Source organism: Thermochaetoides thermophila, assembly GCF_000221225.1.
Source record: "Thermochaetoides thermophila DSM 1495 unplaced genomic scaffold scf7180000011816, whole genome shotgun sequence".
Classification (NCBI taxonomy): domain Eukaryota; kingdom Fungi; phylum Ascomycota; class Sordariomycetes; order Sordariales; family Chaetomiaceae; genus Thermochaetoides; species Thermochaetoides thermophila.
In genome coordinates, this window is record NW_006383032.1 from 6709355 (window position 1) to 6736179 (window position 26825).

General features: G+C 54.4%; 8 protein-coding genes across 8 annotated transcripts; 2 read left to right on the forward strand and 6 right to left on the reverse strand.

The window, feature by feature from the left end:
- Positions 1-15: 15 nt before the first annotated feature.
- On the reverse strand, positions 16-397 carry CTHT_0039130 (uncharacterized protein; the record flags this gene model as incomplete). Its single annotated transcript, XM_006694261.1, has 2 exons — positions 16-55; positions 111-397. 2 exons carry the CDS (start codon positions 395-397, stop codon positions 16-18), a joined length of 327 nt encoding a protein of 108 aa, XP_006694324.1.
- Positions 398-2011: 1614 nt separating this feature from the next.
- On the reverse strand, positions 2012-3401 carry CTHT_0039140 (uncharacterized protein; the record flags this gene model as incomplete). Its single annotated transcript, XM_006694262.1, has 6 exons — positions 2012-2111; positions 2185-2423; positions 2485-2614; positions 2664-2792; positions 2873-3218; positions 3278-3401. The coding sequence occupies 6 exons, from the start codon at positions 3399-3401 to the stop codon at positions 2012-2014; spliced, it is 1068 nt and encodes a 355-aa protein (XP_006694325.1).
- A 6206-nt stretch (positions 3402-9607) lies between these two features.
- Positions 9608-12193, reverse strand: CTHT_0039150 (ubiquitin-protein ligase-like protein; the record flags this gene model as incomplete). Its single annotated transcript, XM_006694263.1, has 6 exons — positions 9608-9796; positions 9862-11744; positions 11795-11877; positions 11930-11946; positions 12006-12075; positions 12138-12193. The coding sequence occupies 6 exons, from the start codon at positions 12191-12193 to the stop codon at positions 9608-9610; spliced, it is 2298 nt and encodes a 765-aa protein (XP_006694326.1).
- Positions 12194-13517: 1324 nt separating this feature from the next.
- Positions 13518-14750, reverse strand: CTHT_0039160 (uncharacterized protein; the record flags this gene model as incomplete). The annotated part of the gene is made up of 2 exons (XM_006694264.1): positions 13518-14566; positions 14624-14750. 2 exons carry the CDS (start codon positions 14748-14750, stop codon positions 13518-13520), a joined length of 1176 nt encoding a protein of 391 aa, XP_006694327.1.
- Positions 14751-16542: 1792 nt separating this feature from the next.
- Positions 16543-17538, forward strand: CTHT_0039170 (uncharacterized protein; the record flags this gene model as incomplete). Its single annotated transcript, XM_006694265.1, has 2 exons — positions 16543-16985; positions 17049-17538. The coding sequence occupies 2 exons, from the start codon at positions 16543-16545 to the stop codon at positions 17536-17538; spliced, it is 933 nt and encodes a 310-aa protein (XP_006694328.1).
- Positions 17539-18333: 795 nt separating this feature from the next.
- Positions 18334-19683, forward strand: CTHT_0039180 (uncharacterized protein; the record flags this gene model as incomplete). Its single annotated transcript, XM_006694266.1, has 1 exon — positions 18334-19683. The coding sequence occupies one exon, from the start codon at positions 18334-18336 to the stop codon at positions 19681-19683; it is 1350 nt and encodes a 449-aa protein (XP_006694329.1).
- Positions 19684-20280: 597 nt separating this feature from the next.
- Positions 20281-22032, reverse strand: CTHT_0039190 (uncharacterized protein; the record flags this gene model as incomplete). Its single annotated transcript, XM_006694267.1, has 2 exons — positions 20281-21919; positions 21977-22032. 2 exons carry the CDS (start codon positions 22030-22032, stop codon positions 20281-20283), a joined length of 1695 nt encoding a protein of 564 aa, XP_006694330.1.
- A 639-nt stretch (positions 22033-22671) lies between these two features.
- Positions 22672-25194, reverse strand: CTHT_0039200 (uncharacterized protein; the record flags this gene model as incomplete). The annotated part of the gene is made up of 1 exon (XM_006694268.1): positions 22672-25194. One exon carries the CDS (start codon positions 25192-25194, stop codon positions 22672-22674), a length of 2523 nt encoding a protein of 840 aa, XP_006694331.1.
- Between the last annotated feature and the right edge of the window lie 1631 nt (positions 25195-26825).

Genomic DNA, 26825 nt, shown 5'->3' on the forward strand with positions numbered 1-26825 from the left:
ATGCAAAGTGTGAAGTTAGCCCCTCAAATCCTCAAGTTCAAAACCCACAACCTCTCTGAGGCAATCTGTCCCCTGGTAACAAGGGACAAGTGACATCTTCTGTCACTCACATGCCCCAAACAGCATTAGTTCCACCCGGATGGCAGAGGGGTTCCCTACCCTGCCCAAGGCGGGGTCTGTCACTCGGAGCTCGGAGTCCAAGACCGGGGCCAGGGTTAGGGCCGGGGTTTCTGCCGCTCGCTTTGTTCCCGACACTCCGAATCCAGATCGAATCCAGTTCGAGTTCATCCCCCGCCAGCTCAGTTCCCCGCAAGGGCGATGGGGATGGTGAAGCCGCGTTGCTGGGGCTAGAGCTGGAGGCTAGGGCTTCGGGCTCGGCTGGTAGCAGCAGCAGCATTATGTTTGTCAAGCCCCTCGGGGGTACAGAGCCGGTGGTTCATCTGACAGTAGATAAGGGGCTGATAAAACCGTAGGCGGAGGTTAGGATGTCAAGATGGATAAGGATAGCCATTGTCCGCGACCCTGTCCTGTAGAGGGAGGTAAGGTGCGTAGACGAATGCAAGAGAGATTCGCATAGGGTATAATATCCGACATGAAAAGGAAGCTATCCATAAACGGTACTGTACTTTAATAGTCAAACCCAACAACTCCCCAGTGTCTACTTTAGTCCCTTCCCTGTGCTTTCCCTCTCTCCCAAGAGCATCGTTGATATGTGACGAGTCCCATCCATCCACCAACCAGTCAGTTAAACCCCTCATCCCGCAGACAAGAGCATCCATCCAAAAGGGAGCCGACAAAAAACTCCCGTAGGTATGACATGGGTATGTCCCATTCCAATTAAGCAAAAGAGAAGCCGATTCCATCTTTTTCCTTCCCTTTACCTTTCTCCTCTCTTCGCCTTCTGCTTGTCCATCGTGATCCAAGCCACAGGGAGCGTGGCAGCCAACGAGAACCTGGCTCAGTTGCGTTGAGCTGGTAAGACGACACCTCTCGGCTCCTCTAAAAGAGCCCTGTTGCTGTGGTGTATCTCTGTGTCCATGCCCAACGCAACACAACATGACCCGAACCGACTGCTGTGACAGCGACGATGACTAAACTCCAGTAGGTACCTAGGTAGGTAGTTATATTTTGGATTCCCATTTGTCTGTTTGTCTGTCTGTCTGTCTGTCTATTGAGTAAACACCCGAGCGAGAAAGCCTCTCATGTCTCTCTTTCTCTCCATGTTCCGCGACGTAAGCTTGCGTCTCATAAATACCATCCAACCGTTCATCCATCCGTCCGTCCGTCAACCAGGAAATCAATCAAACCAAACCAAGCCAATAACCAACGAAATCAGAAATGAAAAACATGCATTAAAACACGGTTCATAATAAACACCAAACCCCCCTCTCTCCTTGCTTTCCCCAAGGAAAAAAAAAGAGTTCCGGCCTGCCTGCTCCCTCCTCGATACGAAGCCAAAATGAAACCAAAAAAAAGGTAACCAAAAGTTGGAGGAAGAGCAGCATAAGCCAAAATACAGTCAGTAAGTCAGTCAATCAACCCGGTATCCGTAATTGTAGAGGTAGATGATGGTCGTTTCGGATTCGGATTGTGGTTGGTCATTCGATCGGATCAGGCCCAAAATAAGAAACAAGCAAATAAGAAACCCCAAAACCTCCAAGCGAGTCCAAAGTCCAAGGGAAAAAAAATACTGTCGCCTCCCAACGCCGTAGTCATGCATAAGAATACTCCGTCCGTAAGTACGTAGTAGTTTAGGTAGTTCTTGTTGTACCCTATTCCCCAGGATCGATGGATAATCATAAGAATATAGTAGTAGACCCGCGTTCGGAAACCGCAAAAGGAGAAGACAACACTGAAGGCGTAAAAAGTGACTGGGACCATGTTTCGTGTATGTAGGTAGGAGGTGGATATGTAGGGTTCGTTGTGGTTGTGGTTGTGGGCGTAGTGTCTTATCAGGTCATCCGAGATGAGAGGGTCGTGGTGTTGTGAGATGAGATGGGGTATCGGGGTATCAGAGAATGCCGGAGTCTTTGAGGGCGTTGTTGAGGATGGTTTCCTTGACTGCTGCGAAGACGAGGCGGATGTTGGAGGTATCGGTTGCTTGTGTCAAGCTGGGACATGTTAGCTTCTGTCTGAGCCTAGCGTAGAAGGGGGGGGGGGTTGGGTAGGGTAGGGAGGACATACTGGGGATATAAGTTCAAATGGGCCCTATTGACCTGGTTAAACCGCCACAGAAGGTATTTGGCCGCCTTGTTGACGTCGTTGCCGCCGGAATAGTCGGGGAAGTAGTTGCCTAGCGGCGACCGGCCCAATTTCTGCTTAAAGATGTCGACCTTGTTGAGGAACAAGATGATGCTCGTCCTCATGAACCACCTCGAATTGACCACCGAGTCGAATAGCAATAAGCTCTCCATCATGCGATTCTGAAAGAGTGAGCTACTGAGTTACACTAAAACACCGGTCAGAGAGGGAAGGGATCGCTACCTGACTGCTCTCTTCCAACAAGACCTGGTCGTACTCGCTGAGGGCGACACAAAAGATGATGGACGTGACATTCTCAAAGCAGTGGATCCACTTCTTACGTTCACTTCGTTGACCGCCGACGTCAAACATGCTGCGAGCGATTAGCGGTCGCCAATGTACCAGAACCATCAGGTACTCACTGAATGCTAAGTTGACCCATCTTAAACCTCGTCTCATATATACCTGTCGTTTTTGTTCTGGCGCGAAGCACATCCATCTCGCAAGGCAGGTAATTCGGCCCAACGATTCTCAAGGCCTCGTTAAAGAAGCTGTGTAGCGGCGCGGTCAGCAGGGTCGCACTCAAGAATGCAGTTTGCAGGCCGTATGAAAAAAACTGGGGGACACTCACTATTCTGCCGAGTCCATGAGATAAAACTCTGTTTGCCTCTCCATGACCTGCTCCCTTGCAGGATCATTCCATACTGATTGGACGGCCATGCCGACCTTGGGGTCGATCCTGGCCTGTGGGTTTGTGTCAAGAGAGTAGTCGAGAAGATAGTCGATGTATTCTTCGTTCTCGGGGCGCACGGGCTTGATCTCAAAGTCGCGCATGGCGCCGCAGAGCGCCTTGGCGCATTCGAGAAGGTTTTTATATATCGTTGGGCGGTAGGCAGCTAGTTCTTCCTGTGAGTAGCCTTTAAGGTGGATAATTTTCATCTGCTTCACAATCGTGGACTTTCCGCTCTCGCCGGAGCCTGTAACGTATCAGCGCGCTGCAGATAAGATCAATAATCACCGCCAGTTCTGGACATACCGAGCAGAAGGATCTTGCATTCTTTCCGTAACCGCTTCATGTCCTCCTCAAGATCCTTATCGATCTTGTTGCTCTTTTTCTTCTGCTCCGACTCCTCCCCACTCGTACTCATACACATCCCCATGGCGACCATGAATACACGCGCAGAACGGTTTCAAAAGGTCGGTATATATATAAGAGATCCTGAAAACCGAGCGCCAAGACTCGGGCGGCGGAAGCTGAAATATAGGGTTTTGGGATGCGGCGATGTCTCTTAAAAACTCATGAGAATTGAAGCGGAGAACGTCTTCGCTCCGGCTTAAATCGTCGTCGCAGGGTTCAGCACAGAGAAAGTCGAAAAGTAGGGCACAAAGTGCTTAGTCGCAGGATCGATGGGTTGTTTTGGGCCGCGGGGGGGGGGGGGGAGAATGCCTATGGATGGCTTGGTGAAGAGGGGTTGACTGGTTTCGGGTATGGAGGCTACACTAGCCGGCGGGCGGAGCGGCGACTTCAACCGGAGCCGACGATCGATAGAGGTAATCCACGCGACGCTGCTGACGAAATGCAACAACCATACAAAAGAAGACCCGCTACTGCCGAGATTCGGGAAGCGCGGGCGTTTGTGCCGACAACGGGCTGGGCGAAGGGTCGCACTTATGGGATGGAATGACCGAGTCTGTGCGATGTACGGTGTAGTGCGGCGGAATGGGTATATATATATATATATATATATATATATATATACGTAATGTGCCTAGAGGGTGACGATGGAGGGGTCAGGCTGGCAGGCAGTAGGCTGACCAGCGAGAATGAATGAATGGCAGAGTGCTGCTGCGAGGCGGCGAATGCTTGCTTCCAGGATGGCAGTTGCCAGATCCAGGGCCACAGGGCGGCAGTTCAACGACGCAATGGCGCGGGAGCCCGGGCACGCTTCATGGAAGAACCCAGCGCGGGCTAACGATGGAGAGCTCGAGGTGCTGCGTATTGGAAATTCAACAGGATTCGACGCAGCGGCGACGATGGCGATGCGATGCAATGCGAGGGCACGACGTGGGCGTCGTCGAGACAGGAATCCGTAGGGTTGGATGGGAGAGAAACAGGCTGGAAAGGCTGTATGTGAGAGGAGACCGACAGAACGGAACAAGGCAGGGTTGCGGATGTGGTGGTGGTTTGGATCCTTTGTCACAGCGTGAGCTCGGTAAGGAAAACCTGGAAGCCAACTCCAAGCCAGGGACCCGGCCCGGCAGCGCAGTGCGAAGACGGCCCCGTCCACCGAGTACAAGCAGAAGCTGGAAAGCTGTTTCGAAAGCGGAAAGCAGGAGGAGAGCTGGGAGCGGAAATGCTGAGAGCCTGAGATGGAGTGGATGGGATGCAGGGCAGACACAGCGAAGATGTGCAGTGCAGCCCTGGATCGATACAGAAGCAGCGTGCAGAACACTCGGCTGGGTGCAAAGATCAAAAGCAGAGAAACCGAGACAAATCGATTCGTCAATTCCGCGCAAAACTTCCCCGACGCAAAATTAGCGTAGCGTACGTAGCCAAAAGCTGTGTCCAGTCCGCTGCGTCGTTACGCCCACTCTCACAATTTCTCAGAGGCTCACTGGCCACTCAAGATTCGACGCAGCGGAATCCACCAGTGAACAGAACAAAAACGTCCGGGTTTCCTGGATGGCAAGCTTAGGAAGCTGCGACAAGATGCACCTAACATGTGCATCCACTCCCCAAAGTGGGAAGGCAGCAGTGGTGGATCGCCTGCCAGCAACACCCAAACGCACACGAGTGGTGTGGCCTCGACCTGCGCACGGACACCCGCAGCATGCGCCGCAGCAGACGACCACCTGCCCCAAAGCCTCCCCAAGCCCGTCCAACAGACCACTCAGCTCTCGCTGGGGACGCGCTGGGGAAGCACTGGGGCCCTGCCCTCCCTCGTTTCTGGCAAGTCACGTACCACTGCAAGACGGCGCTAGGCTTACACGGTATGGACCCGTATATACTGTATAACGCGGCGCGCCAGGCCTACTGGTGCTAGCGTCCATCGCGATGCTGCTCCACTGTGGTGGATGCCGCAAAGCATCGCTTGAGCCGCCCCAACCTGGGCTGCAAGCCGCCGGTCTGCGCCGGGTGCATGCTGTTCCTGAGCCAGAATTTTCCAGATCTTGAGCGTGGGCAGGCAGGCTTCTCTTGATGTTGAAGGGTTGGTTGTGCTGAGAAAACAGTCCATGTATCACATCAACTGAGATAACTTTTCTTTTTTTTTTTTAAATACGTAAACTTCAGCCCCGATACGATTTTCCTACGGACAGGCAACATGCAGCCGGGGGCACCGTTGACAACCTCCAACCGAACGCCATCTTCAGCCGCGATGCCGCCAGCCGGCGGAGTCCCCAGAAACGACTTGCAAGAGCCGCTGTCATCATGAGCCGATTGTGGTGTTGCTCACGTTGCCAAGGGGCCGGCCTCGCTTTTCACTGCCGTCGCAAGCCCAAACTATCACGACTCTGCTTTTCTAGCGATTCTTGTTCATTTCTATGGTTGACCCACCGTTCGTGTGCGTGCTGTGTTGCTTGGATACTGCTCAGCTTACAGCTTTTTTTCATTTGTTAAATTACGATTATAGGGTGTAAATTCGTATCGATCGATACGATCTTGACTCGTCCCTGACAACCACCTTTATGCTGTCACCAAAACACGTGGCAGCTTTCCCAAACGGACTAATGTTACCGGCTGTCTCATGTCGACACAGAGTTTTTAAGCGTTGCAGTAGGGTACTCTCTGGGCGTGACGTCCCTCCATCATCGAGCTGTCCTGGTCAAATGCCCTGGAAGGGCTTTCCACAAGGAGCAACAAACCGGGCAGGGTTTGTTGCTCAAGAACGTCTCGGTCCTGCACTCCGCACTGTCGTCCACAGTCCACTGTCTCATTCTCCCCGCGCGGGTTAGGGGCTGGCCCAGACAACCACGTGTCTTTGCTCACCTGTTCCCCGCGAGCCACAACAGAAAAACAGAAAAACAAATGCGAATAAAAGACAAGACTTAAAAACATCCGTGTGTCTTGTTCACTTGCCCAGATATTGTTCACTTGCTCAGATATCAAACATGATCGCCGCTGCCCAAGTAGACCAGGGATGGCAGTCCAGGCAGCGATGTTCCCGGGAAGCACTTCGACCGTCCACTCGTCCGGCGCGCGACGTCATGCAGAGGCTCCTGAAACGCTTCAATTTGAATATTAGTGAACATCTTGGGCCGTATGCAGGCAAAGGGCACGCGAGCAATCTGCGAAATCAAGATTCACGTAACTCACTTCTGTACACTGCCTCAGAGCTTGGAACTCCTACAGTAATGCATCCAACCATGCTGTGCGACTAAGGATCTGAATCGTGTATTACGCTAGCAATACTCCAATCTCATTGTCTTCGACTCGCCGTTTCATCTTTGTCCATTGCTTCAAGCAAAGCTTACCACTCAAACGTCAAGGCAAGCTTCCTCATCCCCGAAACAGCATCCACAAAACCCGGGCTGCCGTCATCCAAGGTACGTGCTCGGTACCTTACCCCGGATCGGAACCGAGTCCGGGAACAGGATCAGACAGGAACCAAGATCCCAGCAGCAACTAAAAACCGGCAAATGACGAGGACATGGATATGATGAAGTGAGATGTGCTCACGCAACGCACCTTTTTTTGACCCTTCTCAGAAACGTCTGCAAGCAGGCTAGCAAAAATAAAAAAAAAAAATAAAACTAAAAACAAAAAAAAATGGAAACCTGTTGACCTGACAAGACCGGCAGTTGACCCGAGACAACCGTTCACACTCACACTCTCCACACAACCATGAGCTCAGCCCTGACTTGCATCCTTGTCTTGCCTGCTGCTCACATCCCCAGGCGCCACATACACACATCTGCGCATGGCTTGAAGTTTTGTGAACAAAGAGCATGGTGTGGTATTGTGAAGGAAAGCAAACAATTCATTTTTGTTCTCACAGTCCTCCTCCGAAACATTTTCATTCCTTACATCCAGCATCAAACCAGCCCAAGCCAAGATAAAAGGGAAAATGAAGCAGTCTTACATGCATATTCTAGCGCGTTACATAGTATGCTCCTTTCCATGCAACAGGAAAAAAAAACACCTACCCACAAAAAAGTGTTCAGAGTTTCTTGGTTGGTCCAGTTTTCGTCGCCGACACCGCTACTGCTGCTGGCTGTGGGTGCCCCTTTTTTTGGCAGACAGGTTGCCAAGCATCTTTAAGAACGCTGCGCTGAAAATAAACCGCGCTAGCCAATCATGCTTCGAGAAAGGGGATGGTTACATAGCACAGTAAGGTGAGGAGTGATGAGAGACAAAGATGGGGGATGGAAGGTGGCGTTGGCTTCGTCTTTTTTTTTTTGGTCACACAAAGCTTTTATCATGATAACGATTCACATACGTACGTAGCAATGTCTGCCTTTCATCCCGAGAGCCAACACTAAAAATGTCAACAAAAACCTTTTTCAATCATTTTGATCTCTCATGGACCCGAGGCTGCACGGGATTAACTGCACTGTGGTAATGTTCCAGACCGCCAAGCAAACCTGAGCCCAAACCTTTCCTCCTAACTCTCCTAACTCCCGGGCCCAACTCCCAACGAACGTCTGTGCCCTGCATCATTCATTTCCCTTCCCCCTTGATTTGGTGATCACGGCTGGTGGCTTTCTCACTCAATCCCGAATAGCCCCATGGCCGCCACGAGGCCAAGAAAGGGAGGTTCCAGAAAACGAGGGCGGGAAGAAGGAATACAGGCACAGGAGCCGGGCGTGGGGTGAGAGAGGAAGAGAGCTGAGCGGTGCTTGGTGCTCCGTAATTCATACCAGAATTTGTAACGGTCCAGATGAGATAAGCAAAGATGGGGATGTTTGTCAGAAAAGGAAGGTAGGTGAGCTACTCCGTATGTATGATCATGATAGAACACTGGTGATATTAGTCGCGGTGACAGCACGTAAGTGTGTGTGCATTATCTGAGACAGTCCTACTTGCACCAGGTAGGCAGATCACTAAGAAGCATGCCTATCGACACAGTAATAACTGCCCTACATAAAACTGAAAACTGAAAGGGGAGATATCTACACAAGCGGTATACTCAGGACAATGCCAAGGCATCTCCATGGTACCTATGGTATAAGGACAAGTTTTGTCGTCGATTGCCGAGCGAATGCCGAATACCCTGCCCTCGCAGCATCCCATCCACACATCTGCATCTGATTTATCTGCACCTCAGCCAGCCTTGTGATCTGCGTCATATTCTCATCATGCAGAACACCATTAGTGTAATGTGCACTATCGACCTCTTCTCACCCTCGATCACTCAGCTTGGAGTACGTATGCAAGTCCAGCTGGATTATTCTCCGACTCTACGTCCATAGAAGGGTCAAAACACCCAGCACGTTGTAGCTGAAGAGGGGTAACCACAGTGGTGGTGAGAATCACCATGTTTGATCAGACCACACCATATGCCATCAGGCTCTCATACCCCCTGCCAGGTTAAAACTCAACCCAACGATGCATGGAACTAATGTAAACAACCAAATCATCTATGCCTCACATGCACACTTACTTTGTAGTCTTCTTCTGTTGCAACTCACCATGTTGCCTGGTACGATCTCCTAGGTATGAGCAAAATATCAAAACAAAACAAAAAAAAAAAACATAGTTCTCAGCGATCTTAGAAAACTATTGCCGGGGCAAACATAATTCTATGTGTTATCAGAGCAACAAATTAATCCCATCCCACACATCCCACACATATGATTTGAGGCGAAGAATGACGACGAAAGAAAATTTAGTCTCATTACCTCGATCAAGACCTCGTCAATCAAGAGGGCTAAGGCACCAAGGTAGCTTCAAAAAGAGACATATCCAATCCGGTTCAATCCATCCGCATCCGTAAGAATGCAGAGGCAGAAGAGAGGGGTGTCCATCTGTCCTTCATTCATATTCTTTCCATTCCATCTTTGCTTTCCTCTTGTCTCCGTCTGATTCTAGATAGATAGATAGGCAGGTAGGTAGGTAGGAGTCCTAATCCATATCCCGTACCTCTTCCCTCCCATCCTCCCGTTCAGTCCCAGCTTGAGAAGATCAGTAGTTAGGGACCTACGCAATAGAACCTGTCCATAGGCCCAGGCCAACTCCCCCCCCCCCCCCCAAACCCCCCTCCCTTATATCATTTCGTATGCACACTACGGTACAAAACCGGGCCGGAAATGCAGCGTAACCAGCCCAGTACAGCCCAGTCCTGATATGGGGGGGCAGGCAGGTAGGTATATTGTAAAACCCACCACGACCAGCGCAGCCCCTGAACAACCACCCCGTATCAACGCATCAAGCCAGATACCCAATATCATCATCGTCCAGCCGCTCAAGATACTCCTTATCGAGCAGGATCTCAATGCACTTCTTGATGTCCGCGACCTTGGGCATGAAGCGAGACTTGATCTGGTTGATGGTCTCGCTGACGAGCTGCTGGTGCTTCATGCGCTTGCGCGCTTTCATGATGCGGACGATGGCGGACTATCGTCTGTCAGCTTCCATCCTTTCCTGTCACAACACGGCCGGAAAAGGGGGCAAGGTCTTACCTGGAGCAACAACTTCCGATCCTCCTCAATAGTCTTATTTGTCTCCGCCTCCTCCTGCTTCGTCTCACTCTTCATGCCTACATTCAAGTTCACCCGAAACTTCTTATTCTTGAAGTCATAATTCAGCGCAAACACCGCTCCCGGTCCAACCTTTCCACCACCCCCCTCCAAAAGCAGCACCTTCGCCTTGAGCAAGATCCCCAACGACGGATCCAGCGCTTCTGCATTCAGCGCCGTGCTAGACGCAATCTCCTCATACGTATTCCTATCCTTCTCATTGAACAGCAACAAGATCGCCATCTGGTACGCCGATACTTGGAAGATGTACGGCATCTTCGCATTGCGAATGTAATTCGTCTTGACCTCGCCCTTGCACAGCTGCCACAGCCACGTGAGCTTGCGACCCTCATGCTTATTCTTGTAGAAGCGGGCGAACCGCTCGCAGTCGGCATTGACCTCCTCCGGCGGGTTGAAGCTGGTGTTGGGCGGGGTGAGCGGCCAGAAGCCTGTGCCGAGGATGGAAAAGGTAGAGTCGAGCCCCTTGACGCCGACGGCGGACAGGTGCTCCTTGTAGCCGTTGTTGAGGTCTTTGGAGATCTGCATGTCCTGGAACATGCGCTGCAGCTTGTTGGTGTACTCGAAGCCGCAGGCCTCCTTGAGCTTGCTGATCATGCTCATCTCGGCGTCGTCCGACGACGAATTGCTGTGCACGAGACGGCGCGCCAACATGCGCGAGTAGAACTTCTGGAAGACGTCTTTGTCCTCTATGTACTTGAACACCGTCATGACTTGGGCGAGAGTGCTCTCGAGCTCGGCGTCCTCAACACCCGTGCCGCTCTTGCGGAGCAGCACGTCGGTGTACTTGGCCAGCAGCTCGGGCGACTTGTTCGAGCCGGCCTTGCAGACCTCGTTGCGGTTGACAAACTCCCTGCAGGCGTTGTCCAGCGAGCGGGTGAACTCAGGCTCGTCGTTGAAGGCACGCTTCACAAGACCGGAGTACTGCGTGTGGACCTCGAGCAGGGCGTCGACATAGGTCTTGGGCTCCAGCTTCTCAGCGTCGGAGGCGACCTTAGCGACGGCAGCCAGACCGGCGTTCCGCACATGCGTCTCGAACTTGGCGCGCAACGGATCCAGACCGTCCGAGATGCGCGAGAGGAGGTTGTACATGCGGGCCATGTCCTCTTCCCTGTCGTTGTCGAGGAGGACCTGGAACTCCTCGCGAAGAAGGTTTTGATGGTCGGCAATGAGGACCTCGTTACAAGCCTTCTTGAGCGGAATTGCTATGTCCGGATGCAAGTACAGCTTGACGCGTTCCTCCTCCTCCCGTAGCCGAGCCTCGGCCTTCTTCATGTATTCGACCACGCTGTTCTCAGCCACAAACTGCTTGCTCTCCTTCTGATAGAACTGCCGAGTGGCTTCGAGGAAGGGACGCTCAAAGTGGTAGCGGTACACCTCGAGGGTGGTCTTGGAGGAGTCGCCCTCGTCCAGACCGAGAGAGACGAAGGAGTCCACGACAGCCTTGATCTGGCTGTGCTCGATGGTTTCGCCCAGGCGTTGCCGTTCGACCAGCTTCAGGACGGCGTCCATAACCTTCTCCGACACTTGCGCAAAGAGAACGTCGCGCCAGCGGACCAGGTGCAGGGTGTAGACATCGTAGACGTTCTTCTTGCCCTCGTCCATCTCACGCTTGACCCAGTGGCGGTTGAGATAGCGGAACAAGTGGTGGATGTACTTGGCGGCATCGGTGTAGCGCTGCCATTCCCTGATATAGAACTGCAGCAGAGCCTCGTCGGTGTGAGTCTTGGATTGTTGGACCAGAGCCGTGAGATGCTCGGTCAGGTAGTCGGAGAGCTTCCTGTACAGGTCCTCACCGACCAGGTGGGCTGTAGAATTAGCATACGAACTGCGAAAACCTAGATGATGGGAGACCAACCGCCACGCTGAGCAGCGCCCACAGCGGCTGTGGTGAGCGTGAAGCCTGCCGCTTTTTGGGATGTACAGAAGTTGTGGACGGCCCTGGACCAAGTTAGACAGAGCCCCGGCAGTTATAATCAGAGTGCAAACTAACGTGTAAATACCCATGTACTACAAACACAACGTTAGTTTCCTTGAGCAAACGCAAACAGCACAAAGGCAAGACATACGGTTTGGAGATCGAGACCCTCTTGCAGGTTCATCATAATCCGGGTGATGCCCTGTTGCAAGTAAGCCCATCTGCAAGGCGTCAGCCTGGACTCTCGGCAGGACAAATCAATATGGTGATAGGGCCGACGCACGTTGAGTCGATATCATCCATGGGCCTTGAGGGCAGACCGGACATGGGCGGCGGCATGGTGACGTTGGCGAGCGAGTCGCTTCTTGGAAAAATGGGGAAGACTACGAGGGAGCGGGATTATTGAGGGAGAGAAGTCGGTGAGATAGGTGACTAATCGGGACGCGAATGAAGTTAGCCTTGATTCCAACAACAGTTGCTGCCGACAGGGAGCCGTGATAATGGTGGTGTTGGCGGCTAGGTAGGTAGTCGTTTGGTGGGGGCAGACGCAAGCTCGTCCGGGTCCAAGGCCAGGCCGCAGACAGCAGAGGAAGGCGAAGAAAATGTCGGGTGGGAAGGAAAGAAGGCGGCAGGGTGAGGAGCAAAGGGACTTACTTTTGCAGAAAGCAGATAGGAGACGGCCGGGTTTCCAGAAGGTTGCCCGCCAGCGACCAAGAAAATGGAGGAGTAAGCAGGGGAACGGGACAGAGTTGGATAGAGGGGACAGTGAGATCGGGGCGAAGATGGGATCGCGGGATCGATTGACCGAGCGGCGGGGTGTCCCTAAGGGTTGCTTGGTGTCTCTCTCTCGCCTCACACACACTCACACACACACACACACACACACACACACACAGGCACACGAACCGTGGATGTGGTCAATGAATGCCGCAGGCTGTAGCTACAGGTGTGGTGTTGAGCACAAAAAAAGTGAGGTCTTGCTGGCGGGATTCTGGGGAGTTGTGGAAAATCGCCAGACAAGGGAGATGATGTCAAATATGCAGGCAGGGAAACAAGCGTTGGTAGCGACGTGATGGATGGATGAGGTTCAGGTTGCTACCTGCTGGCCTGGCGTAGCTGGCTTGGCTTGGCTTGGGTATGTCAGCCTTCAGGCAGAGGGTCCACCTACCATCAGGCTGCAGTCAGTCAGCCGCGGTTGGTCCACGCGCTAAGCGACCTAAGCGCCAAGCGCGTCGCGTTATTGCCGTGTATGGGACTATTCTTTTGTGTAACATGCTGGGTAGTCCAGACGAGGACATCAAACACGAAAAGCAAAACAACACAAGAACGAAAAGTTCAATGAAAGTTCTCACTCTGCAAATCATTTACACTAAGTCCCAAACTCAAATTATTTTCCTGCAAGTTACGCTCTATCTGTACAGTACATTCCATACCCTATACATTCTCCCAACAACGCCAGCCATGCAACCAACACCCTACCACAACCACTATTAAACCATGCTTCATGTATATATGTATGACTACTGCTCAAGTCAGGGTATTCGCTTTCAAAAACATGCAATCGAAAAACATATAGCCCAAAATAACAATACCAAAAAAAAAAAAAACACCTGGTACCCCTCGCAATGACAAGATAGTGACACCGCCACGAGCAATCCCTCTCCTACCCCCGATCATCCTCCCCACCTCCCAACTTCTGCACCAGCCTAAACACATTCACGGTAAACGTAAAACTCCACGATATCAATCCGACCAATTGAAAAGCCGCAAGCGCCTGACTATACGCCCTCGTGACGCGATCGGCCGAGTTATGGAACACGAGCGCCTCAAAAGCGAGGGCGGTGCTGGCGCTCTTGAAGATAATGAAAAACAGATCCATCAGCACTAGTGAGATTTTTTGAGTAGCCTTCCGCAAGCCCAGCGGCTTGCCCGTGTACTCGTCCCACGTCATGTATCCGATGTACGGCATGGCCACGGTGTCGACAACAATCGCCACCACCGACTGCGTCAGCTCAGCCGAGTGCGCCGACGTACCCGGCCGCGGCCGGCCATGCTCAAGCTGGTAGATCTTGGCTGACAGCGCGAGCGCCACGATGGAGGTGAGCAGCACGGTCAGCCTGAAGGCTAGCGGTATCAACGGATGTTCCAGCATCATCCTCCACAACCGCTTATATGACCTCCTCGTCCTCGTACCCTGCCCCTTCCCATCCCCGCCATTCCCGTTTCCATTCTCCTTCGTCGGATGTGGCGTCTCAACTGGCTCATTAAACCTGGGCTGCAACTGATTCAGCCACTCGGGCTCCACAATCTCCGACTCCTCGTTCGGCAGCCTCCCGTACCGCGACGACTGGAGGTATCCCCTCCAGGGGGAGTCGTTGCCTGTCATCCGGGTATACCGCGGGACGATCACCGGCTCTGCGGACCGCAGATGGTCCCATTTGCGCCCGCGCTCGGAACCGTCGCGGCGCTTGAAGAAGAGTTTGCGTAAGCGGGCTTTGGCGCGGCGTGTATCGCGAGGCGTGAGGGATGGCTGGTTCTCGTAGACGAAGCCGTCGCGGGAGACGCGGCGCTGGAGGGGGTCGCCGATGCCAGAATGCGGGTTTGGAGTTTGGGTAGGTTGAGGGGCGAGGGTTCGCGGAGGGGGTGCGCTTAGGGAGCGCAGTTGGTCTTCGCTTGGGGCGCCGAAGCGGGATTGGTAGGAGTCGATCCATGCTGTTGCGATGTATTAGCTATTGTCGCTATGTCATCATTGGATTTTTGAAATCCTACGTGGGAGTGTCCGTGGCGCCGGCCGTAGCGACGAGCCGGACGCGGAGCCGGTGGTGCTGCCTCGGGATCGGCTGGATGTAGGATCGGAACGGTGGGAGCTCGAAGTCGGCGGGGGATGCGCCGCCATGGTCTCGGAGGGAAAGGGTAGGTAGGTAGGCGAGGTTGAAACGGTCGAGTCGTTCAAGTCAAGTAAAGTAACTGCTGTCGTTGCTGCTGTTGCTGTTGCTAATGCTACTCTACCCTTCCTTGCGGCGTGGAGGTCGTCAATGGGGCAGTCGGCGACAAATGCGCTCAACAAGTAACAATGGATACAGGTCGCCTACGCCGTCGTCGATTCATGCAACGACCGGCTACGGTAGGAGCCCCGGGAGAGTCGAGTAGATTGAAAGGGTCTGGTGAGGGAAAACCAGCACGCTGTGTCGCTGCATGGTGCAGCGCGTGATGTCGCTGAGGTTAGGTAGGCCGTACGGCTCGGAACCGTCAGGGTAAGTCGGTTGCGGATATCGAGACCAGGTCAGACGGATGACATGCTGTCAGGGATCGGTAGTGGTGCGCGGATTATGGCTGCTGTCTCCTTTTCTGTCCGGTCGAAAGGTCGATCTCCGTCGAGACAGCCGCTGGACGTCGTTGCAGCGCTCCGACAGTTGAAGACTGCAAAAGGACTTGGCAGCGGGAGCGCAGCTCGGCAGCACAGGAGAGCCGTGGCTTTGGTTGGTTCCTGTTGGGGAAGAGACTTGTTGTTTTTCTTGCTGCCCACCCCTGTTCATGATCCAGCTTGCCGGTCGGGCGCACGGGCCACAGCAAAGGTCAGCGCGTCCAAGTTCAAAGTTGGTCAAGAGCGCGAGGCGCTTTGCGCTGTCAGCCTCGGCGGCAACGAGGGCTCTAAAAAGGGCTTCATCCGCGATGACTGGGGGGATGTTTCATGTTGTTCCGGTTGTTTTTGTTTGGAGATAGAAAATATGTTTCCGGCCTGCTAAAAAAGCCAAACGATACCATCTCGGCGATATCGCTTCAGAGCCGGCACTGGGCCCGCTAATCGTAGCGTCAGCGTTAATTGCATGCATCAATCACCTGCACAAGGCTGAGATCTGAGATCCTCTTGCGAGGCACTGCCGCTTCCGACCTGTATCGTCCCGATATGTGGCAATCGGGCATTTGCTTTCTACGGGCAGCCCTCTTATCAAAATCCTAACTCCCTCTCAACCTCTCAACACCAGCCGTTGCCTTCGCTCTAACGATGCCCTGACGCGTTACATCAGCGGCCTCCATCCAGGATCACCACAGCGCTGGAGTTGTCCTCCAGCAGCGGAGAGACCCACTAACACTCCAGCGGCGCTGGCGAAGCTCAACAGGGGCGTGGTGAGGACCGGCGACGAGGGGCTGTCTTGGCTCTCGAAACATGCCTGTTGCCCCACATTTGGGCTGCTGACCAACGAATCAGAGACCGCTCCTTGCCACAACTGCGTCACTGCTGGTCAAGCTCTTCGAGGAGGGAGCAAGCTACAGACTGGGAAGACTGCAAGAATCGCATTGCAAAAGCTCGATTTGCCCACAAAAGTTGCATCCAAGACTGAGCGCTGGACGCGCGGCTTGACTCTGTTGCCACCACGCCAACCCTTACAAGAGTTATTGTTTATGCTGTTGGCCTCCTAGAGTTGTTGCTTTAAATGATGCTTTGTGGTAGATTTGCGATCCAAGTCTAACAGCGAGAGTTCTCTCTTTCCTCTTCACCCCTCGCGACAAAGCACTGAGCTCAAACCGCTTTGACTCTTTTTTTTTTTTCTGTCTTAAAAGATTCTTTAATCCCGAAGCAGTCCCATTGCTTCCAGGTTCATCACAGTTTTTTAACCTCAGCCCAATCTGCAATTGATTTCACCATCAATTAAGCTTTTCCTCGGGCCCCCAGCGCCTGCCCCAAAATGCGACTCTATCTCCTCCCTATCTCAACCCGGCGCACCCTCCTCTACTGCCAGCGCCTCAATACGCCCGCCGCAGCCGAATCCCAAACCACCTGGGCCGACAAGATCCAAGCCAAGGCGGCGCGGACGTGGTCGGGCTGGGAGAAGCGTGACCGCGGTTGGCAAAAGGCGGTCGTCAGCTACGGCAACTACCTGCTGCGGCGCATCCCCTACGAGGAATGGGGTCTCAAGAGCGTGCCGCCACTCTCCCAGCGACGACGCGAGGTTGAGCTCGATGGGAGCGAGAAGGTCGAGGTGATTTATCCGCAGAGTTTGCTGAGCAGGGAGAGGATACCGAGGATTATCGGGCAGCTAGCTACGGAGAGAGAGGCGCTGCATAAGGCGCGGCTGATTTGGTGTCTTGTGGGGGTGCCGATTACAATTCCCATTGGGTTGATTCCTTTGTAAGTCTCCTCCTCCTTTTACTTACTATTATTTTACCTTCTGGCGTCTAACGTTGACCCCAGAGTACCCAACCTCCCCTTCTTCTACCTAGCCTACCGCGCCTGGTCGCACTGGCGCGCCCTCTCCGGAGGAAAGCACCTTCAGTTCCTCGTGAACAATAACCTCTTGCACCTCTCGCCCAGCCCCGTGGTCGACGAGGTGTACGCCAACCGCCCCCAAGAGTCCAACCCAACACCTCTAGCATCCAGCCCTGAGCCAACCACCTCCAGCCCGAGCTCCATGGAGCCCGTCATCGAACCCTCGTCCTATGAGAAGGGACCGCAGATAGGGGCGAGGGAAGTGGGACAGGCGGAGACGATGCTGCTGACGCAGGAGAAGGGCAAGAAGATGACGCAGGCGCTGGATCTGCCGCAGCTGGAAGTCGAGCTGGAGCGGGCGATCTGGCAAGTTGAGACGGCGATTCGGAAGAGGAGCGCCGAGGTTGCGGGGGCCGCGGCCGCGGCGGAGAATGTGAGAAGGGCAGAGGTGTTGGATGAGAAGAAAGGGGAGTGAGGATACCACGGGTAACCAAACTACTAAACGGATCGAGTGATATGATTGACATGGGACGACGATGTATGATAATGGGATTTTTGCACGGCCATGGCTATACAAAACTCGCTCAACACTCTTACGTATTTTACGGAACTGGGACGGATGGATGGTGGGTATGGGTATCTGGTTTATATAGAGGGGGCCACTAGGTATAGCACTGAATGAATTGTTGTTTGCTATCGAGGTCAATGTAGATCCGCACGAACTGAATATAAAAAAAAAAAAAAATCTTGTGTTTGAGGCTATTAAGTTTTCCAAGGGGAGTTTCTGCTGAGTCAGCAAGCTATTCCGGCGACGCCAAGTCACGTGCACTCGAGTGGACACGCAGCGGGGATGACGCGCACATGGTTGCAAGCGCGTCAGACCTTGACTTCTGAAGGCTGCAACGGCCTGTGGCATGTGCTTGCTGTCTGAAGTTTCAGAACGGGAAGGAAATCAGCTGCCTGGAAGCAGCCAATTCTGTACAGTTTGCACTCAATTACCAGGCGTTACATATTTTCTCCGAATTCCACCCAAGCCTCGCATCATCCCATTCTTTGCTCGACCCCGGGATCACTTCGTGCTACCCCGTTGCGGTTCATTACGCTTCGGGGCATAATAGCATCAGCATCAGCTACGCCTCTGAATCAAGGTTAGCCTTGATATCGTCTTTCCGTTTCTCTCCCAAATCTTTCTCCAAAATCACATCATCGCTTAACCCTTCACATCGAACTCAACAGCTGATATCGGCACCTACTAGACCAAAGACCTGACATGGACGTCCCCGACGCGACCGACTGGCTCGGCACGCCGCTGGCCGGCCTCCACGAGCTCGAGCAGACGCTGCGCTGCCGCATCTGCAAGGACTTCTTCAACAGCCCGGTGCTCACTTCGTGCAACCACACCTTCTGCTCTGCCTGCATCCGCCGAACCCTCTCCGTCAACAACTCGCGCTGCCCGACCTGCCAGGCCGAGGACCAGGCCACAAAGCTGCGCGGCAACTGGGCTATGCGCGACGCCGTCGAGGCCTTCCAGAAGCACCGTAACGCCATTCTCAGCTTTACTCGGGCTGCGATGGCTCAGACACAGCCGCCGGTTAAGGCCCCGGCACACCTGAGTGAGACCAGCACCGACAGCGGCAGTCCGTTCGTCGAGGTCCTGTCTCCGAAGCGTAAGTCGCCGATGACGCTGGTCGTCGAGGATCTCGACCCCAAACGCCCCCGCCTGGAGCCCCGCGCCAGCAGGACGAAGGCGCTCGCCGCCCTGTTGAGCAATTCTGACTCGACCGAGTCTAAGGAGCCGGCATTCCACTCAGGTGAGACACATTCTCTCAGGGCTGCCCGCTCCTTCGCTAAGAACGCAGACGACGCCCTGGTCGAGTGTCCCTGCTGCGGACAGCGCATGCGTGAGTCCCGAGTCAACCAGCATCTGGACAAGGACTGCCCCGTGATGAACGGCAGCACGCTGTCCGCCAGCTCCAGCAACACCTCGCTCAACTTCCTTGCCGCCCCGACGTCCACCTCCATCCCAGCCGCCCTGCAACCCCCCAAACAAAAACCCCCCGAGCGCCTCGCCCCGCTAGCCTACTCCATGCTCAAGGACCACCAACTTCGTAAGAAGATGGCCGACCTGGGTCTCCCGACCACCGGCTCCCGGCAGATGCTGGAGCGCCGGCACCAAGAGTGGGTGACGCTGTGGAACGCGAATTGCGATTCCGCGCGGCCGAAGTCAAGAGCGGAGCTGCTGCGCGAGCTGGACGTGTGGGAGCGCACACAGGGCAGTCTGGCGCCGACACACACGCGTGCGGCCCTCAGCGGGGCGCAGATCAAGGACAAGAACTTTGATCGCGTCGGGTGGATGGCCAAGTACAGGGATATGTTTCGGGAGTTGACGGAGCAGGCTAGGGCATCGATGGAAAAGGCGAAGAAGGGGGCGGAGGAAAAGAAGGAGGGATCTGCTCCAGCTCAGAGTACTGTTGAGGAGCGGGGCGAGGGTCTGGCTGAAAAGACAGCCCAGGAGATCCATTCCCCTCAGGCTGAGGCCCCAGACGAGGAGGCATCCAGCGAGAGACTACCCGAGTCTGAGGTAGTGCCGGAAACACCGGCGCCAGAACCGGCACCGTAAAGTACTGACGGACTTTACGCACGCACACACACACACACACACGCACACACACACCACATACATACACATGAAAATATGGGTTCAGGAAAGAAAGGGCTATTATAGACTCGGGACAGTTTAGCGAGCATTGCTTAGATAATTTGGCTTACATGTTTGATACCAGAGGGTTATTGGAGGGATTGAAGGGTGGAAGGGAATGGGAATGGGTTCGTCGTGGATTAGCATCATCATGGCTTTGTCATGAGCGGGCTGCTTGCATTCATGCTATCAAATGGTTATGGACCCGGAATAAAATAGTCAATACCTCAGGGATTATACGATGGGTTGAATACAGCGAATACACGATCAATATGGCCAAGTGGAGATTCGTAACATGAGGACCGTGACGGTGCTGGAAGATTGATAATATATGACCCATAATGTTGACAAGCATATATATTAGGGTACTCAGTCAGATCCCTCATGAAAACATAACATACCTGACATGACATACCCTGTACGGGTATTAGTATCGTACTCACCTTGATCGTCGTTCCCTAAGCATTCACTAGAAACATCAAAAAAAAATTTGACTCCCGAAACTTTAACCCCGCATATTCACTCCTTCAGGGACAGCGTACTCATCAGCTTAGCCACACTCTCCCTCTCTCCAGACACCTTCTCCTTTTCATTTCCCTCTGTCTCCTCAACAGGGGAAGGGACACGCAACCCTTCGGGCACATTCCCAACCTGCTCGAGTCTCTTGGCAACCTCTTCCGCCTGTTGCTCTGCCGCCTTCTCTTCTTCCTCTTTTGCCAACTCCTCCAACTCCTCGTCCAATTCCCCCTCATCCACAACCACCCCGCCAGGTGCGGCTGCTTCGGCAAGTATGGCAGCGATCTCATCCACATCAGACATCTTCTCCTTGAACACGTCGACGACACCCCGGACCTTCTCCACGCCACCAAGCTTGGAGGTGAGGGAGTCGAGCGCCGCAGCGGAGGATTCCATAACGCGCACGAGGGCGACGTTATCGGCTGCGTTTTCGATCTGTGCGATGAGGGATTCCACTTGGTTCAGGGAGGAGTAGCGTTTAGACAGGGTGTCTTCAGCCAGTTTCTTGGATTTCAGCGCGGCGAGCGCAGAGATGCGGTTTTGCTTGGCGAGGGCGAGTTTCGCGTTTGCATGGAGCTCCGCGATGCGGTTTTCGAGGAGGGACGTTTGGTGGGTTAAGGTCGAGTGGAGGGTGCGCAGGTGGGCGATGGAGGCATCTTCTGGTGTTATGACGGTGTCTTCCTCTTCCCTTGAGTGGGTGGGGGGTAAGAGTTTGACCACGTCGGGGGTGAAGATGAGCAAGCCCTCTTCGCGGGAGAGGTAGGTTAGGAGGATGCTCATGTCTTTTTCTGTTAGCAAGCGGTCCTCGCCCAGCAGGGAGGCAAATTCGCGGGTGAAGTGTGAGCGGGGATAGACACGCTCGAACCTGCTCCCGCCGTAGTCTTCGGAGAGATGTTTTTGACGCCAGCGCTCGGCGAAAATCCGCCCTGCTTCGATGACGTTCTCCACGATAACGAACTCCCCTTCTGGTAGGGAAGTGTCATTTTCCCCCGAACGGAGGAGGGGAAACCCCTCCCCGACGACCTGCCTTACGGCCCAGTTCGCTGCCACCCAGACGGCCCAAATCGTTGCCACCAAGACGGCCCAACTCTCTATCCCCCAGATGGGCCAAATCACTAACCCCAAGACGGCCCAAATCGCTACCACCCAGGCGGCCCAGCTCGCTGGCCCCCTGACAGCCCCCATCACAGGGAGGTTTACCCATCCCCATCCCCCTCCCGCTGAACTCCCTTCCCTGGCGGCGGATTTACTCCGGTTCTTGAGAAGGGGCTTTGTAGAAGCAAGGAATGTCTCAAGAGAGACAAACTCCCCGTCGGCAATGGCCTCCCTCATAGCAGTACCGAGGGAGTCGGGGCGGCCAAATTGTTTGGATTCGAGCGCGCGGAGGAGAGGTTCGCCTGAACATAATACAAAACCAGCCCCTGAGCAAGAACCAGAGCTGGACCCTGCGCTGGAGCCATTTTTGGACTTGTTGGGGGATGAGGATGAGGATGATGAGGATGAGGAAGGGGAGGACGGAAGGAGACCGTCACGGGCTAAGCGAGAGAGGCCTGCGCGCCAGGCAGAGATATTAGCGTAGTAGACATCGGGATTGGAAGTTTTAAGAGGGGTGAAATCTAAGTAGAGGGAGGGCAGACGGGGTCTGAACTTACGTCAGCACGTGACTGAGCAAAGGGGAAGAAGAAGAAAGGGAACATACCGCTTGAAGGCAGGCTCGTGCTCGACTAGATAGTCTAGGAGGGATTGCGGTGGCATTCTAAATGAGTGCTTATTTCTATTCGTGACTTTATATGTCGGTTGGGTATGAAGGTTATGTTGACAATGATGAATGCGGGGAGGCTCTTCTCTCGATGAGAAAGAGAAGTGAAAGCGGTCAATCAAGTGAAACACTCGATCAAAGAACAACAAGGAAAAAAAAAAATTCCTCAAAAAACCGAGGCCCAGTGTCAAACAAAAATCTCAGATATTCTGGCAGTCCCAGGCCTGAAGATCAAATTACAGCGCTCCTCCAGGCAGCAGGACCAGGAATCGTGTCGATGTTGATGAGCTTCAGCGGTTGGCAGCGCAAGCTCAACTCCAAAAACAAACTACCACATATGAGAGAGGCCCGCTGGTTGCTAGGTTGCTAGGCGGCCGCTTGTTTGAGCCTATCTTATCTTATCAATTATCACAATTAAAAGACTTGATCGTCTTATCGGGGCTTATCAGTTATCAGTAATAAACCATGAGGGGCATCAAAACATATCAACAACACTTCCTTCAGGAGAGACTACCCTTAGGAATGGAAAAAAAAAACATAATCATGAATTACTTATTAATGCCTGTATCCCAAACGCCATCCATGCATCTATTCCCATCCATTCCAACCATCTCAAGCTTTTAACTAAGCGTAGCTCAGCCAAACCCATCTTGCGCCGACGCCCTCTCCTCCTCCAATCCCTCCCCCAACGGTGCCGTCTCCAACACGCCCGCCCCAACACCACCAATCAAGCTCTGCCTTCTCCCCCTCCGTCTATCATCCAACATCTCACTGACCTCCTCCTCTTCCTCCTCGCCCTCAATCCCCTCCCCCTCTCCTCCATCGCCCAGCACTTCCATCGGCGGTGCCAACCCCTCCTTAACCCTCGCTTCCAGCCCCCCTAACACTTCCCTCGCCCCCCTCCACTGCGCAACGCCACCTTCCCGGGGAACCTTCGCCCAGAGCCCTCTAGCTTGAGACAAACACCTTCCCGCCTGCACACACTTCCCCTGGCCCAACCACGCCTCCGCGGCGAGCACACTCCACAGCGCCGCCTTGCGCCAACGACTCCCCCAGCCCTGGGACCCCGAGCCAGATTTAGTCGCGTAGCAGACCGCGAGGCGCTCCTTGAGCAATGCATCGCCGATGGGGCCTAACAACCGGGACTCGAGCACCCTCACGCCCCAGCGCACAGCCTCGTCTACGCCGGAGCCGCCTCTCAATCGGAGAAGTTCGAGTCCCAGAATGACGGAGCGGATGGCGCCGTAGAGCGAGCCGCAGCGGATGTGGTAGGAGTAGAGGGCTTGGTCTAGCAGGGTATTTATCGTTTCGATGCGGGTTTTGGACGACATGTTCTGCGGCATGATGAGCAGACTGAGGGCGGTCATTTCATTGGCGGCGGCGTGGTACCGCCAGGCTTTGTCGTTGGAGAAGTCGGTTCGGAGAAGGTCGTAAGTGGACATGGCTAGCTTCCAGTCGCGCAGCATGAAGGCGTAGTCGGCCAAGCGGCGCATGATTGCCTCGGGGGCATCGGCGCGGTAGAAACCTGCGGCGGCGTCATAGTTTGTATTCGACGCCCCAGGCGCGCCGAGGACGCTGCTGCGACTGCTGGAGCTGCCGAAGGCGAAGCGCTTGGAGAGGGACATGAAACGCCCTGATAAACCGCGCCGGCGAGAGGCGACCTGGTCGTTCCAGACCGAGACGTTGCGCTCCATGGTGGGGACGATGGATTGCGTGACCATTTCGCGGACAAAGGTCCGGATGGCGGTCGCGTCGGACTCGAAGATGTAGCGGGCGGGGTCTTCGAAGGCGTCATCGTCGTCGGCGGCGAGGAGGGCCTCGCTGGCCTCGATGTCTGCGAGTTCTTCGGCGGGCGTCATCCAGTCGCTGCGGGGCAGCTCAAAGCAATCGTCGTCGGAGATGACGCTGCGCGAGCTGCGCAGGCGGAGTAAGTGGCAGTGTAGCCCGAAACTGCGCTTCATCTGCTCGAAGAGGGCCAACGACTTGGTGATGTCCCCGTTTTCCTCATCGTGCACAAGGACATAGTACCGTAGGAAGTCTGCCCCCACCCACGGCGGTAGTCTTCGTTCCCCCTGGCTCGTATCGCGATACAACTTCTGCAACGCCTCAATCGGGCTCGGATTCCGTGAGCTAATCGCCATGACGCACGCCACCGGATGCGCAAACGTCTCATGACAAGACACCGGCATACCTGACAGCAACCTGCGCAAATACAACGCAAAGTAAGGCGACGTAGCCGTCGTATCTGCCGCCGCCGCCGCCGCCGCCGCCGCTGCTGCTGCTGCTGCTGCTGCTGCTGCCCCCGGACTCGCCGTTCCATCCTCCCCGCTGCCGCTATACGCATGCGCGTGCTCCGCAAACCGTAAATGCATCTCCACAACCCTCTCAACCAACCTCACCAAATCCGTCTTCCCCTTTCGCGAGGCATCCTCCGCTCCCCCATTCACCGACGGCTCCGGTGGCTCCGGTTCTTCAATCCCTTCACCGAACCTCACAAACCGTATCGCAAAATCCTCCCATGTTTTAGCTGCCCCGTTACTATCGCGGACAGTTACCCGTCCCTGGACTTTATCCCCGAATGGGCGTAACAACTCCCACAGCCCCATTTTGAACCCTTTTTCCCGAACCAACTCGTCGACGTCCTCGCTGGCGTGGATCGCTACGTGCGGGACGAACGCTTTCAGTAGCAGACTTAGCGGGTCTGTCGGCGCCCCGGTCGTATTGGCTCCCCCCTCCTCCCCCGAGGCAACAACATCCAACAACGAGGCCTGCCTATTCGCCACGAGACTTCCCCCGCCAAAGATACTCCCCGCCAGCGGCAGTGGCAAACTCACGCTCCTCGCCCCAGAGCTCATGATCGACCTCGGCGAACTCTGTGCCGTCCCAGGCCCGGCACTCGGTGCCGGCGACGAAGGCCTTGTCGTTGGGGGCGTGTTAAACGACAATGTCGAGCGGAAGAGTGTTGCGGCGGCGGGGGAGGGCCCCGCGGGACGGCGAACGGAAGAGGAGCGGAGGGGCAGGGTTACGGAGGAGGATAATGGGTCCGAGGAGGGGGGGAGGGATCGCCGAGAGGGAGCATGTCGGGTTGAAGGAGAGGTGGTTACGGAGAGAGGGTGCACCGGGGAAGGGGGGGAGGGGGAGGGTGGTCCGGTTGGCATTGTTGCATCTGTTGATTGCTGCGTTAGTTGTTCTCGTGGGCTGGGTCGGGTTGGTTGCTTGGCGGTCGGTTGATTGTTGATTCGGGTAGCGGTCAGTCGGCGTTAAGTTGAACGTCGTCGGTCCGAAAAGTTAGCTGTCCCGCATCGCAGCTTTTGTCGTCGCCAAGTCGTGGATGTGCTTTTGGCGTTTGAAGTTGAGTCGTTTGGTTGAAGCTCTGGCCAGCGCCTCCAGGCTTCACTGCTCGCTGCAATGCGATTGGGCTGTCGTGGCCTGGAGGTCCACTCCCCAGAGAGTGGGGTCCTAGATTGACTCTCTAACCAATCACTCTGCTATCACGTGAAGCTGCCCCACGGAGGGGGGGCACGACATCTTGGCAGGCTGATGACGCAGGACTGCGCGGGCTACACGGGCCGCACAGCGAAAGGAAGAAGAAGAATGGCTCCCGTTCACGTTGGGCAAGGCACAGGCCACAGAGCCAGCTCTGGTTCTGGTCTGGGTATCCGGGAACGCAACTCGGGACTCGATGGATCTGGGGTTGCCTATCCCGTGTGCCGGTTCGGATGCAAAAACCATGAACCGTGCCCATGGTTTGCCGTATGTCGGTTGAAAGGCAGGAAACGCAAGCAAGCTGAATGAAACCACACTGATTTCGCATGGTTCCCGCGGCTCTCCCAACGAACCGTGATTGAGGAGTTTCCGGGGCGCGCTGGAGTGCCAAGTGATCCTTCTCCTGTTCTGCAGGCGCAAAAAGCCAGATCCAACATCACTAAGATAGTCCAAGACGCCCAAGACGGCATTGACTGCGACATAAGGCCGGGGGTTGGCAAAAAGCTTGTTCGTGGCTCGTCAGGTGCTAGGCGCGGATCCTGACTGACTAAGCATCAGGTGTGTAAGAACAGCCTCATCACGCAGTGATGGCCCTGATGAGACTTCCCAAGAACCGCAGAAGCTCAGTCCAGAGTCCTGATTAATGATGTGGCACGGACTTTTCTTGCAGTCCTTCATAAACAGGCGCTTCTGGGATTATAGAAGTCGGAGCGGAATGAACTTTGGATTGGGCGTATCGCCTAGCTCGCTGTTTTGGGAAAGACAGCAAGGACAAATGATCGAGGGGCAGGTTGAGTTTTGTTGAATTATGGTTATGTGTTTCCAAGCTAGGGCAAGTTGAGCTTCATCAACGGCATGGAGCTCTGTCCGGAGCCGCAAGCTCCTCAGATGACGTCTTCACTCAGCCCGTAACAGAAGGACAGTTTCCTATGTCTTTCTCAAACTTTTGACAGGGAGTCTCATCAAGCAATTCTGATTCTGTGGACTAGAGTAAGTCCCATGCGAAGTGCTTTTACACACAGCATGGGAAGTTCAAACTCAGCCTTTCGCCTGGGGGGATTACGTACCGCAGTTGTCAGTCAATCGCTCTGCACTTCACCTGTATACAAATTCTACCTAGTAGATATTGATGTGTTGACGCATCTCGCCGCAAATTTTCAACATGCACAAATTCCCAAAGGAACCCGACGCAACCGCCGCGATTGGGTTGAGTTGCAGTCAACATTAGCCACGTCGTCGGCTGAATACCAGCACCCTCTAGGTGCCCAGCAAGCCACGTCACCTCCTTTGTCAAGTCGTCACC